This window comes from Leucopleurus acutus (genome assembly GCF_964270905.1).
Source record: "Leucopleurus acutus genome assembly, chromosome: 3".
NCBI lineage: Eukaryota > Metazoa > Chordata > Mammalia > Artiodactyla > Delphinidae > Leucopleurus > Leucopleurus acutus.
This window is the reverse complement of record NC_139145.1, coordinates 67,193,621-67,211,247: the sequence shown is the minus strand read 5'-3', so window position 1 is coordinate 67,211,247 and position 17,627 is coordinate 67,193,621. Positions and strand designations below refer to the sequence as shown.

The 17,627-nt window shown below is 35.2% G+C and overlaps 1 protein-coding gene across 2 annotated transcripts in view; it reads right to left on the bottom strand.

Moving 5' to 3' along the window:
* The window catches only part of FNIP1 (folliculin interacting protein 1), a 132,349-nt gene that overhangs the window by 55,916 nt on the left and 58,806 nt on the right, over nucleotides 1-17,627 (bottom strand). Inside the window, exons 3-7 of one of the 2 annotated variants that reach the window (XM_082837188.1) lie at nucleotides 11,786-11,920; nucleotides 8,075-8,175; nucleotides 7,737-7,811; nucleotides 6,326-6,417; nucleotides 315-398 (exon numbers count right to left, since the gene is read on the bottom strand). In XM_082837188.1, coding sequence (XP_082693314.1) covers nucleotides 315-398; nucleotides 6,326-6,417; nucleotides 7,737-7,811; nucleotides 8,075-8,175; nucleotides 11,786-11,920 — 487 coding nt within the window. The remainder of the gene's footprint in view (nucleotides 1-314; nucleotides 399-6,325; nucleotides 6,418-7,736; nucleotides 7,812-8,074; nucleotides 8,176-11,785; nucleotides 11,921-17,627) is intronic. The other variant, XM_082837189.1, reaches the window with a different exon arrangement.

Genomic DNA, 17,627 nt, shown 5'->3' with positions numbered 1-17,627 from the left:
TGGTATTATAAGAAATAACGTTCATACTATATTTTGGTTTAGGATTCTAAAGTTAAAATCATTATTACATAACAAAATAAGAAATGACAAACTGAAATTTCATGAAAATGTCAATTCCACTGATAACTTAGTTTCTGGAAACTTTAAGAACATATTCAGTAGAAAGATATTAAGTTCTTAAACTTCCTAAGCAATGTTTTCTCAACTACACCTTCCCCAACTACATTTCTCTACTCTCTTGTTTCCACAGCTTAACTATGAATTCTAGACGCTGGGGCACACCAACTAGTCTACCCACACAGCACATGGCAAACCTGCAAAGAAAGAGGCGCTCCTGATCAGGCGGAGCGGACCCTGTTCAGAGAATGCCCGCCTGGGGCTGCAGAACTGTGAAAGACCTACATGGCAGAAACGTAAAATACATATGAAAGAGGGCTGTTAGAGAAGCCACAATGCGTCAGGAATAAAAGGTGAGCTAAGGAAGTACAAAAGCAGACCAACAGATATGGATGGAAACCTTTAAACAAGTAAGAATAATTCAAGCTGGCTTCCTATTTTTGAAACAGGATGGTTTCCCTCTGGTCATGGCTTATGTCAACATAACAATTTACTAATAAGTCCACATACAATAATAAAAATAAAACATAAATAATAAAAATAAGCTTCCACTATACAAGGTAAAATGTTCAATCCTTTCTCATCTAAAACAATGTTTTTAAAGATTCAAAACAGCACAGTAATGTTATCTATATAATTTGACATTTGCCAAATAAATTTATCTTTTAAAAAGTCAGTTTTAAGATTACAATATTGTGCAACTACAGTTAAGAAGAAAACCACCTAAGCACTTGACCGAAAAAACAGAACACAAAATAAAACAAAGTGCAAATAAAGAAAAGGGGTCTACTGACAAATAAGTATAAAATTGGTTTTTCTAAACTAGTGGTAAATTATAAAGTAACAGAAGAAACCAAAGTTCCTAGAGCAGGGGTCAGCCACTATGGAAGCAAGAAAGCCAATGCAGCCTGTCAGGGCCAGACTCCCAGCTGCCCAAGATAAGTAGCTGTCACACACTTGACCAAGAGAAGATAAGAGTCTGAAGACCCAGAGAGGGTAACATTCCAGCCCGGAAGCAAGCAGCTGAGTTACTTGTTAGTTATGCTTCATCAAGATGGCCTAAATAGCCATCTAGGAGGTTTATCTAGGATAGAACTGGGGACTTTTCCATTTTAAAAAGTGACAGATGTATTTTTCAAATTGCTAATAGGTATTTTTCTATAACAAGAGTTTCTATAATTATAATGCATGTGCAGCAAACCTTCCATTTTCATTGTTCAGTTCCTTCTTAATTTTTTCCTAGTTACCTCAAAACTTACCTGCTCTCTTTAATCTCCTTCCCTACCACCTCTTCTTACTCTCAGCACATGACTTTGTCTCGTACAGTATGCATATGTATACGTTTGTACACATGAAGAATCACCATATGGGAACTCTCCTTCTCCTACCATGCTATCTCCAAACGTAATCTCCAAACAAAATCATCTTTCATCCCTGCCTCCTTCCTGCCTGAGCAGTAATAACAAGTAACATTATTCAAGTCCCCTTTATGTGCAGGGACTATCTGTGAAAAATCCTGAGAGGTACCTCCCTTCCTCCCTTCCAAAGCTAATTCTTCTAAGTCAGCTAGGCCCTTCCACTTTACCAGTATCACCTCCATCTCCAACCTCATCCTCCTTATAACCTCCTTTTCCATCAACATTTAAATACAGTCAGAACTCTTCTACCTTCTCCCCTATATCTAATCCTATAGTTCAGTAGTTCTTAAAATGTGGTCCAAGGACCCCTTAAGGGGACCCTGCAACCCTTTCAAGGGATTCTTGAGGACATTCCTTTTTCTAGCTACATATCTATGTGAAACTATACTCTCTTAACACACTTCAACCAAAACAACATATTACAAAAGACTGAATGCAGAAGAAGATATGAGAATCCAGCTGTTTCTATTAAGCCAGACAATAAAAAGTTTTGCAACAATGTAAAACAATGCCACTCGAAGTTTTCTTGTCTTGGAAAGTATAGTTATTTCAAAACATGTTATTTATATTAACATAAAAAGGGTTATTAGTGTTATTTTTAATGAGTTACTAAGTAAATATTTTAAAATTTTTCTGAATTTTAGTTTCTAATACAGTATATATCAATAAATGTAACCTACATACACAAAAGCTCTCTGTGGTCCTCAATAATTTCTATGTGTGTAAAAGGGTCCTGAAACCAAGAAGTTTGAGGATGTCTGCTTACATCTTAGAAAAGAAGACTAACCTCTGAGTCTTTCCTCAACTTTGGCTTCTATTCTCCCCACTGAAACTACTCACATAGGCCACCACCAAAAGCCTTCCTGTTACTTAATGCACTCCATACTATCTTACACTACCTTACATCATATTTGATGCTGACTACATTACACTTTGAACTTTTTTTCCTCAGTTCTCATGATAACACTAAGTTTTTTTTTTCCTTAGTCTCCTTTATGTGATTCTCTTCTCCTACTCCATCTTTAAAGCCAGCATCCCCAGGGTTCTATCCTCAACAATATTTCCTTCTCATTCATTCTTATGCTTTCAATTATTATTTATATGATAATAATTCTCAAATCCATGGTAGAAACTGCTAACAATCGAAAAAAGGATTGTGTTCTCCCTTGCATAACATCAAGTAGTCTGTGGGAAGCAGCTGGCCAGCTAGGGACCATATTTCTCAAACCTCCTTATATACAGGTGAAGCTGTATGATTAGTTACCACCAATGGAATATGAGCAAAAGTGATGTATATCACTTTCAGGTTCAGGTGGTTTTGAAGGGAATGTGCCTTCTCCATACTCAATCTTTCCACTGGCTTTGTGTAGGTGAGCACAACCTTGGAGCCCATACTGTAAAGAAGGTAGAACTCCAAGAAGGAAGGAGACTGGACCTCTAAAACACTGCTTTAAGGAAAACTGTGAGAAAAAACCTCTATTGTTTTCAAACTATTATACATTCATTATCTTACAGCAGCTACCACCAGAATACATCTCTCTCTCTCTAACTACAATGGATATTTTCACTTGGATATCCTACCAATAATTCCAATTCAACATGCCTAAACCTAAAATCATCAACTCCCAATTTCTCATGTTCCTCCCGGTGAATGGAACCAATATCCATGCAATTACACAACCCGATAGCTCAGTGCCATCCCTGATTCCCCCTCTCCCCTCACCTCTTCTACCTAATTACCAAGTCCCGTCTACTCTATTTCTCCCAACAAAGTTCTCAACAATTCTTTATCCTTATAGACACAATTTTACTCTACATCCCCATTATCTGTCACTTGGACTATCATAAGCAGCCTTCTAACATGGGTGTTTCTCAATCCCACTGGCTCATCTGAATCTATTCCTACAGCAATTAGAATATTCTTTTGCAGATAAAAATCTGATCTGATCATGTTTCTATATTGTGAAAACTCTTCTGTTGTTGCCTTGAGAACGCACCACAAAACTCTCCAGCTATAAGAACTGCAAATGGCCAAGCACCCCAGCTGCTGTGTTCTTAAATTCACTGCCATGCTCGTGTAGGGCCACAGGCTGCGCCTAGCCAATGACTAAACACAGTAGCTATAGTAAGGCAGGCCCATTTTGGCAAGATATGGGTCACTTCTGACAACCAACTCTGACTCAAAGACTCGTCCACAGCCTTATCAAACCTTCCTTGGACTATATGGCAGGCTGGAACATGTCCACTCAAGCTTTTATTCCTCTCTTTCACTTAAGGCAAACTTGCACCACAATCTGAGGGCTCTCTGAACCCTTCCCAGCTCCCTCTTCATTTCTCTCACCTAGTAATAATAAAATCCTTCCATGTTTAAACCTGTCTTGGCACCTGTTAAAAACCAGGAGGAAGACCCAAACTAACACACCCTCACTGGTACCCAACTGCTTATCCAAAGCATAAGTCCAAATTCCTCAGTGTAACCCACAATGCCCTTCACGATCTGGCTCTTGCTCACTTCTTTATTTCCTTTTACTTCCTTTACTTATATCCACACTGTGCTCCACCCACACTGATTTGTTCACATTCTTTACACACTCAATGATCTCTTGCACTAGGTCTGTGCACATGCTACTGTTTTTTCCTAGAACATTTCTCTTCCCAACTGTCAGGCTAATTCTTCAAGTTTAGGCTCACTTCTTTAAAAAAGCCTTTTGTGATACTCCAAGACTGAACTGGGTGTTCCTCCTCATTTCTATCACAACATGCTCTTAGTCTTGTCCAAAAATTAACTACAGTATACTGCAATTGTATACTGTATTGTATTGCTTGTCTGACTTCCACTAACTAAAAATCTGTTGAGGCAGGAACTGTGTCTGGTTCACCACTATATTCTCAGGGCCTAGCAGAGTGCTTGGCATATAATAAGTGCTTGATAAGTACTTGTTGATTAATTGGAAATTTAAAGAAAATAAGAAATGGTGCTCAAATATCCTTGATTCACAAATAAGAATGTGCAAGAAAAAGCCGTTCATAACAAAGTCTGTGCTTTGTTAAATGCATTAATTTCCTATTCCATGTTAAAACAGAGAAGTTGAGTATATCTAGCAACTATAGTGTATTTTACCTTTATACATAATGGATTTGTATTATTAAAATAGCTTTTAATAAGCCCCTTTAGCTTTGAAAAGTATCAAATTATAAAGAAAAAAAGACTTATTTCTGTCACATTTTTACTTTATTAAAATGAATGAACTAATCAAGTTAAGAAAAAGTAGAACTTCTATTTTTCTATGAAATGCATGCTTTCTAAAACACGTGTCTGACACTGCAACTAGCCCATAGTAGGTACTTAATTAATAGCTGCTATTTGAATGAACATGAAGTATAAAAAATAATAGGATGCTACACTGTTAAAGGTGGGAGAAAAAACTGTTTTCTACTAATATGTATAACTAACATTTATTAAAATTAATTACAAATAAAAATTTCCACTAGGGCTTCCCTGGTGGCTCAGTGGTTGAGAGTCCGCCTGCTGATGCAGGGGACACGGGTTCGTGCCCGGTCGAGGAAGATCCCATATGCCGCGGAGCGGCTGGGCCCGAGAGCCATGGACACTGAGCCTGCGCGGCCAGAGCCTGTGCTCCACAAAGGGAGAGGCCACAACAGTGAGAGGCCCGCATACCGCAAAAAAAAAAAAAAAAAAAAAAAATTTCTACTAAACAGGGAATGAGTGAAACATTCATCCTATTCTTTTTTTTTTAACATCTTTATTGGAGTATAATTGCTTTACAATGGTGTGTTTGTTTCTGCTTTATAACAAAGTGAATCAACTATACATATACATATATCACCTCCCTCTTGCGTCTCCCTCCCACCCTCCCTATCCCACCCCTCTAGGTGGTCACAAAGCACTGAGCTGATCTCCCTGTGCTATGCGGCTGCTTCCCACTAGCTATCTATTTTACATTTGGTGGTGTATATATGTCCATGCCACTCTCTCACTTCATCCCAGTTTACCCATCCCCCTCCCCACGTCCTCAAGTCCATTCTCTACGTCTGTGTCTTTATTCCTGTCCTGCCCCTAGGTTCTTCAGAACCAATTTCTTTTTTTTTTTTTAAGATTCCATATATATGTGTTAGCATACATTCATCCTATTCTAACTGCTGTCCACTCTCTAATACACTACAGTTTGTTTTGCACTGGAAATATGGTCAGCAGTAATTTATTTGATCTTTCTAAGATAAAACAAAGGACCAGAAATTTTAGAAACAGTTTGTCACTTTAAAATGTTGAACTTAAATAACAAACAATAAACTAACCAAATTACTAAATAAGCTGCTATTTTAATAAATCTCTTAAGAAACATCAAATTTGAATATCTGCTCATCTGAATTACAGGTCGAAAAAACAAGCACCATTTTAAAATTACTCTATGGTTAGGGAAAAGAAAAGGGAGAAAGTATAATACCTGTCTCCCTCAGCTGAAATATTCAAGAGAGCTAGTAAGGGCTTTTTACATCAACAAAAGTACTTTTCAAAGATGCATCAAAATTAAACCCAAAAAACAAATTAGGTATTTCTTCAGCAGTTCTCTTTTATCAGGTACAAAATAAACATTATGTTCAAATATATGAAAACTAAATTTTTCAAATAATATAAATATTACACATTCTTGCAATTTAAATCCCTTTTCCACTTCTAGTATTTGAAATTCTTTGGTCTTCTAACATTATTAAGAACATTATTATCTACACTATTAAGAACATTTTTATAATGTATAAAACCGTTTTACCTATATTTCCAAGTAATCCATTAATAATTGTGTTATTATCAGCCTTTAATGTACTGTTGTCCTGATTGATGAATTCAAGACTGTCTTGCAGCCTAAGTGGGAGGAGAAAAAAATAAATTCCAAATTTGTTTTATGCTCTTAATGGCAATTCTTTGTATACCTCAAATTTTAAGTGTAAAACATTTTTTTTTTAAGTTTTAAGTTTCCCTATTAGTACTATAAACCAACTAACCATTTAAATCAGGGGTTAGCAAACTACACCCTGAGGGTTAAATTAAGTCTGCTGCCTGTTTCTGTGAATAAAGTTTTACAGAATACAGCCACACCCAAGTGTCTGTCAACAGATGAATGGATAAAAAAAGACTGTCATGTATATATATAGACAGTGGATATTATTCAGCCATGAAAAGAAAAAAAGAGGAAGTCCTGCCGTTTGCAACAACTTTGGTCCTTCAGGGCATTATGCTAAGTGAAATAAGTCAGACTGAGAAAGGCAAATGCTGTATGATATCACTTATATGTGGAATCTAACAAAGTCAATTCCCTGGCGGTCCAGTGGTTAGGACTCTGTGCTTCCACTACAGGGGGCACGGGTTCAATCCCTGATTGGCAAACTAAGATCCTGCAAGCCGCAAGGCATGGCCAATAAATAAATAAATAAATAACTTTAAAAAATTTGTTTAATTAAAAAGCCGAACTCAGGGGCTTCCCTGGTGGCGCAGTGGTTGAGAGTCCGCCTGCCGATGCAGGGGACACAGGTTTGTGCTCCAGTCCAGGAAGATCCCACATGCCACGGAGCTGCTGGGCCCATGAGCCATGGCCGCTGAGCCTGCGCGTCCGGAGACTGCGCTCCGCAACAGGAGAGGCCACAACAGTGAGAGGCCCGCGTACCGCAAAAAAAAAAAAAGCCGAACTCAGAGATGCAGAGAGCAGAGTGATGCTTACCAGGGACTGGGAGTAGGGGAAATGGAGATAAAATGGTCAAAGGGTACAAACTTCTAGTTATAAGATTAACAAGTTCTGGGTGTCTAATATACAGCAAGCTAATTATAGCTAATAATACTGTGTTATATCTTGAAAGTTGCTAACTGAGTAAATCTTAAATATTCTCACCACAAAAAAGAAATGGTAATTATGTGACAGGATGGTAGCAGCTAAGGCTATGGTGGTAATCACTTTGCAATATATAAATGTATCAAATCAACATGCCATATACTTCAAACTTACATAATGGTGTATGTCAATCATATCTCAACAAAGCTGGGGGAAAAAATCTGGCCTCCATAAACTTTCAAACTGAAGGGATGGAATAAAATCTGAATTTATGCTGCAATCCTGAAAGCAGCTTATTAGTTTTCATACTCTGCAGATCTTAAAGAATTCATTTCTCCCTTGATCCATAACTACTTACGTATTGAGACTTCCACAGATGCTGCTGCCAGTCCGTGCAGTAAAAACTTTGCTGAGCATAAGCTGTGGAGGGGAACTATGAAGAAAAAGAGAGGGATAGAGAGACATCGAAACTGAAACACAAGGACCTTTCCAATTTATTATAAATAAAAATGTTTAAGTCACAGAGATATCACAGCATAGTTACAACAGCCATGAAGTAGCATTAAACCCATAAAACACCATAAACTTAGTATCTGACATTCTCAATCTGAGTGAAGACTATATGAAATTCTCCCATCTTTAAAAAACTAAACATTCTAAAATGGATTCATTAAGAAAAATCAGAAAATCCCTCACCGGATCTGATGAATCTTTAAGGTGGAGCCTTTGTAGCTCATTGCTACTGAGCCAAACATCATCTCTCCAAGCATATTGGCATCAGAAGAGCATCGAGAACCCTAAACAATAAGCATAACATTAATAAAATTGCAGAATTTAAAACCTATTTCAAAAACTGATTTTTATTAATAATTCCTTTGCTGTATTCTACGTAATGTTTTTTTAAATGATTTTACATTGTATACACTGTTCTGCAGCTTGATTTTCTTCATTTCACAATGTCTTATAGATCTAAGCATATTGTTATACATAGATTCCTTTTAAGAGCTGCACAGTATTCTCCTATATGAAAATACCAGTTTATCAAGCCTGTTCCCCTTACTGACAGGCATTTAACTTACTTCTTGTTTTTTGCTATTACAAATAACACTCAAATAAACATTCTTAGCCACATCTTAGGCATACGCAATGCTTCTCCAGGACAGATAACAAGAAGTAGAATTCACTGAACATGCTGAACAGATTTTACCGCTCCTATTGTGCAAAAAGAAGCATTTGCAAAAGGGGAAACTTGGACATATTTTGCATTTTTTTAAAAGACTTATCTTAAGCATTAGAATGTCTTGTTTGCAAAGAATTCTGATTTAAAAAGTTATTCTTTTCCATTATTCTTTAACTGTCCTCATAGGAGTCAAAAAAATCTAAAAATTGACTCATCCATTTGGTTACTATTTATATACTGTGGCAAATACAACTAGTTAACTACCAAATATCTTATTCCTTATTTTTTGAAGTACAATTTGTTTCAAGGAAGCAATGTGCCCAAATGAAAAAAACTGCATTTCAGAGCCTCCCTTGCAGATAGGGGATTTCGAGTTGGTCTCTATATTCAAAGAGTTAAACCAGTGGTTGGAGTGGTAGCTTTCAGAACTATCCATTTACATGCATTCAACACAGTCCTGGTCAATGGAATATAAATGGAAATCACTGAAGATGAAGACACCATAAGAGGACGACAAGGCAACAAGTATGTACACAGTAACTGTGGCTAAGTAGAAAGATAAGGAAGCCTTGGTCTCTGAGGCCATCTTGAAGCCCATAAATTATCGTGCCTAGATGGCCTCTCTGCAGACTTGTCATGTGAAGAAACCAATCCCTAATTTGTTTAATCCACTGTTTCATAGGATATCCCAATGCAATTCCTAACCAATACAATTAACATAATAAAACTGATGAGAAAGATGACCAAAAAACTATCTAAGATAGTAAATAAGGATTATGCACAAATTTCACTATGCCATTCTACCATGGGAAATCAAGAACTAGGAGTTTTTAAAAATACTTAAAAGATTCTTCTGAAGATAACAATAAAGTGATGAGGACCCCCATTTTACAAGTGAAAGCCAGGGAATACATCTACATACTATTTTTCTTTTTATAATGTGATTCTCTTTTACTCGTTTGCTTGTTTACTACCTGCCTTGGGTTAAAAAAAATCTATATATTTACATTTTGTCACCTTTCTTAAAAAGAACATCTTCAAATAGCAATCCATTTCATTATACATACTATGTTCACATTCGTTTTTTAATACATTCATTGACATATTGTTTTTTCTTTCTCAGTGCTATAGTCTTAATTTTAATAAAGGCACAAAGTTATTTTTTAAGAAAAAATCACTTCTGATATACCTAGGTTACTACAAGAAGCAACTCATTTATTCTTGGGATTTGGTTAAGACAAAGTTTTTATTTCCAGAAGTCTAGGTATTACGAACATTTTAGAAACAGTAGAATAATTTTTTAAATGATAAAGTAGTTTATTTTTCTTTTAAGATCAACAATACCAATCTTACTTGGCAAACTAAACTGCTTCTGGATAATGAGAGAAATGAGAACCTTCTCTTACAAGCTCATTTTTGTTACAATGCATCTAACTCCATTCTTATTTTGACTAAAAATAATATTTCTTATATTAAACAAGCTACACAAATTTAAATATCAAGTCATTTAAACATTTTAATATTATAATTAAAAAAGAATTCTCAGAAGGCAAAATACAGTAAAAATAAATTGGTGTATAAATTTTATGAAACCACATACTTTGCTATTAAAGTTTCTCTCTGCCTGCTCTAATACATACCAAATAGTTATCATGAATGTCACTGACATGTTATATATTTTAATGTGACATAATCTATAATGAAGAATATAATTAAGAAAATGCTATTATCTTTAATGCTTTTTTAAAAAGGCTCTTATTTAAAAGTTCAATTCTTTGTAAGTACTCATTGCTGAAAGCAATAATCTGTAATACCCCATAAATCAAAAATAATGTTCTAGTTACCTGAAATAACACTTTATCAAGTGTAGTGAACTATATGCTATAATAATTCAATGCCTTCTTGCTAAAAAAGCAGATTTCCATGACCATAATGAACCTACTATTAGAATATCTAGACATATAACCTGGGAACCTGTACTTAAAAAAAACTAGGGATTTTTGATGCAAAATGAGAATTATAATCACTCACTGCTTCAGGGTTTCTACAGTCTGGATCCATTTGCTAATACTATTTAACTGTATAACATTAGGAAGAAAGGCAAGTTTGTACAGTTGATCAAATTAGAAAACTTGTACATTGGCATAAGTATAATGATCCTACATAGCACAGCACTATTAGGAACCTGTTAGGGTAACATGCTTAAGATGGAAGAGGAATAGAGGAGGGCAGGCAGACCTATGTAGATATTAGGACTACATACTATGTAGGTAGTCCTAACATCTGGACTTTTATAACTTCGAAGCTGTTCCACATATACTGTCATGTTGATATGGTATAAGGGTTAGTTTCTATCCAAAAACAATTACCTAAGTATAAATAATTTAAAGGTCCAGGATTCTATTTTGGTACTGCTAAATGTAAAATACCTGTGATTCATTCGTGCAAGCTTGAATGACACAAATTCACATTAGATGACATTTGCTTATTTGAAACCAAGTACTGATCCTATGTAAAATATAACAACAGAACATAAGTTTATAGAGAAGTTCCTACATAGTCAAATGATTGGTTAATTCCATATTTTAAAAGAACAGCCACATTAATTTTGAAAAATGAAAATGTACATTTCTGATAACATATACTTCAGTCATATTTTAATTTCATACTACAGCTGACTTGTATTATATTTATCTTCATATTTCAATAATTAAAAAGTATATAAAATAAGACATTATTCTGGTAGCCTAAAAAATATGAAATGGGAAATAAAAAGGAGAAAATGCCCCTGCTACCTGTGCCCAAAGCTCTCTATGCTTCCCCTATCCTAAGATTTATCAAAGTTCATAAACTTACCTACTTAATTATCTGTCTCCCCAGCTATACTGTAAGCTCCAGGAGGGTAAGCACTAGTCCCTGTTACATCCTCAGTCCCTAGGATGCTATACAACACGTTGTAGGCACTCAAAAATACTTGTGGGACTTCCCTGGTGGCACAGTGGTTGAGAGTCCGCCTGCCAATGCAGAGGACACAGGTTCGTGCCCCGGTCCGGGAAGATCCCACATGCCACGGAGCGGCTGGGCCCGTGAGCCATGGCTGCTGAGCCTGCGCGTCCAGAGCCTGTGCTCCGCAACAGGCCACAACAGTGAGAGGCCCGCGTACCGCAAAAAAAAAAAAAAAGAAAAAAAAATACTTGTGAATGAATAAAAGACATCAGTGATCTTACCTGGTACTTAGGACACTGGTCTTTTACATCAGAAGATGAAGTCATGGAACTATCTAAAGAGGAAGAACTGTCTCCTCCAGGTTTCAGTTGGCAGCATTTCCCAAAGACTTTAACTTGAGCATCACTACAGAGCTTCTGAAAGGGAGACATTATTCCCATTCATATTTTAACAGATTTTCCACCATATATAAATTATAGCATAAAAACCTTTGGAAAAACCAAGGATGAAATAATTCAAAATAACGTAACCTTAATATAATGACTATTTGCATTTTACTGTATTTTCTCCAGTACTGTTTTCTATTCTTTGTCTCATAGCTATAATAATATTTGTGGCATTTTTTTAACTGTACTTTTCTCACCAAAATTATTAAATCACGGGAATTTTTCTATATTACAATGGTCTACACAATGTTCATTGTTGGGACTTAATTATATACTGCAGCAGTTTTCAAATTATTTGATCTCAAAAACCTATTCATGCTCTTAAAAATTATTTAGGATCCCAAAGGCATTTTGTTTATGTGTGATGTATGTATCAATATTTTCCCATATTAGAAATAAAAATTGAGGAATTTTAAAATATTTATAAATTTATTTAAATATAACAATATACCCATTACAAGCTAATGTAAGTAACATATTTTAATGGAAAAAAACTGGGGAGATGTAGGAATAGGAAGAGAAATGCAAATGAGACATATTTCAATGTATGTTCATATATATGTAAGTTTAATCTTTTGAAATGAGAACGCATCCATGTATCGGACAGTTACATTTTTAATAATAGCTGAGCTTAGGACCAGAAGGCTGTACTGTCTAGCATGGAAGAAGAATGTATTTCAATTTTTTGCTTTAGAAATAGAGACACAGTCATAGAGAACAAATGTATGGATGTATGGATACCAAGGGGGAAAGGGGTGGGGTGGGAGGAATTGGGAGATTGGGATTGACACATATACACTACTGCATTATTGATAATATGCATAAAATAGACAGCTGATTAGAACATACTGTATAGCACAGGGAAGTCTACTTAGTTCACTGTGGTATACTAAATGGCAGGGAAAACCAAAAGGGAGGGGATATATGTATATACATGGCTGATTCATTTTGCTGTGCAGTAGAAGCTAACACATTGTAAAGCAACTAGACACCAATAAAAATTAATAAATAAAAAAAATTTTTTTTGCTTTATTCCTCTTGTTCTCCTCTCCCTCCTGAACAGGTTCTAGAGCTTTCACTGCTCACAACTACCAAAATTGCAATCCACCAAGTTCTCTGATACTCCTAAAAACATTGCAATGCTTTACCACAGTTACCAGTATGTTCATTCTTCAAAACCCAGCTGGCCTGACTTATCTGCTATTGCAAACCACCATTTATCAGTCAACAAAAGTAACTGAATACTATGTGTACCAAGCACTAGCGAAAAGAAGTGAATAAAACAGTTCTTTTCCTCGTGGAACTAACAATCTAACAGGAGAAGGAGATATTTAACAAATAGACAAATTAGTATAATTAAATACACTATTTCAAATATGTCTAATAAAAATAATAATGATAGCAACAGTTAACTCACATAGCACCTAGTATCTGGTCAGGTACTCTTCTGTTTTACATATATTTACTCTTTTATTCCTCACAACAACTCTATGAAGTAAGTGCTATTATTATCCCCATTTTACAGATAAGAGATTAAGGAGCAATGATGTTTATGTGAACTGTCCAAGAAAGACTTAACTTAGTCTAGGCAGATCAGAAATGATATTTAAACTGGAACTACAAAAAAGCATAGGAGTTAAGGTGAAAGAAGAAGAATGGGAGGGCTAGAAAGACATTCCAGGCTGAGGTAACTATATATGTCCAATCTCTGAAACAAGAAGCAATTTGCTAGAGGGAAGAAAGGGACAAACATATATCAATTCCAGGACTGAAGCATAATTTCTGCTCCTAGAAGGCCAATGTCTACGGTGCCATGTCCCCTCACTAGACCATCTTCCAACAAAGCTGTTGCTGCTTGGTTTCAAAAAAGCCATAACTTAAGAATGGGAAAGAGAAAAGACACTGTACAGAGAAAGGGGTGTGTGTGTGTGTGTGTGTCTGTGTGTGTGTGTGTGTGTGTGTGTGTGTGTGTGTGTGTGTGTGTGTGTGTGTGTGTCTCTCACAGCTTTTACATACACTTCTATGCACAATGTCTTATAGATCTAAAATCTCTACAACAGGACAATCAAACTAAGTCAGAATTGAAATACACATAACATGCCTTTCCCAATGTTCAATGTGCATCTGCATTATACATTAACCAGATCCCCTCAAGGTAGGAGGATGTAATCAACTTTGAGAAAAACAGTCTCTTTCTTCTAATGCCAGCATTGTAATTTTTTAAATTAATATTCCTTTCCCATCCTCTACAGGGGATCACACTGACTAAAGGCTCATTCTGTATGTACATACCTGACTATAAAAAATCTCTGATGAACTTTATTTATAATTTTAACTTGTCAATATGATACATGATTCTTTCTCTCAAAAACATACACCGCTCTAATTCCTGACCAGTGGAACAATTCTCAGAGCTTCTGAAAATCTGTCTCCCACGTTACAATCCTCAATTTGGCTCAAATAAAATTATCTTTATTTCTTCTTAGCTTAATTGTTAATTGAATTTTCATCGACACAAAGAAATCTAGATCCCACTCTTTACCCTTTTCCCCACTCCACACATTGCCAATAAGTAAAATCATTTTTATTGGTTTACTATTATCCTTCCATTATCTCTTTTCAAATATAAGCATATTCCCTTTCCTTTTCTCTTACAGAAAAAGTGATTCAGTTCTGCCGTTGCTTTATTTTCCACTAATATCATAGAGAATCTTTTCATCTATCTTTAGAAATCTTCCTCATTGTTTTTTTTAAAAAAATACAGCTACACAGTATTCCAGTGTGTGAATATACTATAGCTTATTTAACCAGTCATCTGTTAATAACCCTGCCAGTGGAACTGCTGGGTCAAAACATAAATACATGTAATTTTGGTAGATACTGCCAGACTACCCCCTCCAAGGATGTCATTTCACTCACTCATTTTAACAGCAAAGTACTGTCATGCAACATTTGGGTTTGTGCCAATCTAAAAGGAAAGAACTAAAATCACAACATAGTTTTAATTTTAATTTCCTTATTATGAATGAGAAGAAGAATCTTATTAAATGTGTAATGGCCATCTGTATGTGAACTCCCTGGTCTTATCTTTCACCTAATTTTCTACTGAATGTTTCTCCTGTCTTGATTTCTAGGAATTTTTTATATAGAAAGATTACCAGCTGGTTTTATATCCTATAAAAATGTTTTCCCATACCATTTATCTTCTGATTTTCCTCATGGTCGTTTTTTTCTTTTTTGTTTGTTTGCTTTTGCTTTGTTTTGCTCACCATCCAAGTTATTTCCGTTTCTTTTTTTATTTGGTTGTCAAATGTGTAAGTCTTTTAACTTTATGGCTTCTGCATTTTGAGCAATAGCTAAAAGGTGTTTTCCACTCCACGGATACATAGGAACTCATGTTATCTTTTTGTAATGTCACAGTTTTATTTTTTTTACATGTAAATGTTTGATATACTTGAGATATGAATCTAAGTTTATCTTTCTTATAATTGGCTAATTATCTAATACCATTTATTAATCTTTACCCTACTGATTTAAGATGATGCCTTTATCATATATTAAATTCCTGCATGTATTTAGATCTACTTCTGATCCTCTATTTCATTCCATTAGTCTATTGATCTATTTATGTTCCAATAATATATTCTTTTAATTATTGAGACTTTACAGTATATTTTTCAAATCTGGTAGAACTTACTCAACCTCACTACTCTTTCTTTTTCAGTTTTCCAACCTATTATTGCTAATTTCTTTCCATTTGAACTTTAGAATCTGCTATCTAATTCCAGATACCACCACCCACCAAAAATAATAATAATAATAACAACAACAATAAGGTTGCCATTTTTATGGAGATAGCATTATTTTACAAAGCAACTTAGAGAGAATGGACAACTTTATGACATTAAGTATTACCCAAATATATATTTTGCCTTTTCATTTGCTCAAGTAAGCTTTTATGTACCTCAGGAGATTTTTAAAGTTCTAAACATATAGATTTTGTTAAGTTTATGAAAAGGTATTCTTTTAATTGCTATTTTATTTTTTTAAGGTGCTAAAAAATAAATTTTATTGAGTTCCCAAATGCTTAAAGCACTTGTCCTTTTTTATTTAGAAGCCCCCATGCTCCTTCTTTTTTCTTTTAACATCTTTATTGGAGTATAATTGCTTTACAATGGTTTCTTAGTTTCTGCTTTATAACACAGTGAATCAGCTATACATATACATACATCCCCATATCTCCTCCCTCTTGCGTCTCCCTCCCACCCTCCCTATCCCACAAAATTGCTATTTTAAATGGAGCCTTAGCTTCCTTCATACTTCCAATTGGAAGTTATTTGTATATACTGAGTTTACTGATTTCTGTATATTAACTTCTATATAGATTCAATTACCTAACCAAATCCTATGTTCCAAATCTGATATCACAATTACAATTCAACTACTAGCACTTGTACAATGCTTCTGAGTGTACAAAACTCTAACACATTAAAATCTGTATTCACCTTTCCAAAGTTATTTGAATCTGCTGATGTACAACTTTATTCTTGTATATAACCAATGAAGGCTGAAACATGTGAGTGACGATGTAAATTCACTGGGAACACATGCACTGGATTATTGTTAACACAGAAATAATGTCCAAGATAAAGATAGTATCATATGATCAAATCACACTTGATCTATTTGGCTATATCAGTGTTCAAAGAAACCACATCTCAATAATTTTTACATTTCAACTAGATGCTGAATAAGGTCTGAGGATCAAAAGTAAAAAAATAAAAATAAACTTTTACAAAAGAGAGAAGCTTCTTGGGCTTCCCTGGTGGCGCAGTGGTTGAGAGCCCGCCTGCCGATGCAGGGGACACAGGTTCCTGCCCCGGTCCGGGAAGATCCCACATGCCGTGGAGCGGCTGGGCCCATGAGCCATGGCCACTGAGCCTGCGCGTCCGGAGCCTGTGCTCCGCAACGGGAGAGGCCACAGCAGTGAGAGGCCCACGTACCGCGAAAAAAAAAAAAAAAAAAAAAGAAGTTTCTTGATTACAATCACTGAATGTTCAAGAGTCATTTTTCACAGAATATAATAGAGTTGGAAAAATAAATGTTCTGAGAAAGCTATACACTGATTAATATGATTTTATTTCAGCATTGTAAGACAATATTCAGGAAACTGCTAATGCCTAAACTATCTCATCATTATGTATAGACCCAAAATATTGTGTAGTAAGTTTAAAATGATCATTTACATCACACAGTCCCTCTTTGCCTATATAGAACTGACATGATTTGATGTTCCAAAGGTATCAGTAAAGTAGATGAAAAAAATCACTTAATGATTCCAACAGGTCAGAATTTGGGAAAAAAACATGTGTTCTGTAGCGTTCAAAAGGAACATATAAAATCTTCATTGAAGTATTTACAGGATTTTGATAATAAACTTCCTAACTTTTAATTAAACCTGATTAAAATATGTCCTGAGTATTTACCATGTGTGAGGCAGTGTGCCGTTTAGGAAACAAAGGTGAATAACAGACAAATTTTTTACTTTTTTTTGCAATTTAATAACAAATAAACATACAAATATAGCTCCGATATAGAAGTCTGTGAAAGACTATAAACAAAGGACTATGAGAATTCTTATGTAGCAGAAAAGAGGAATCAGAAAGGATTCATAAAG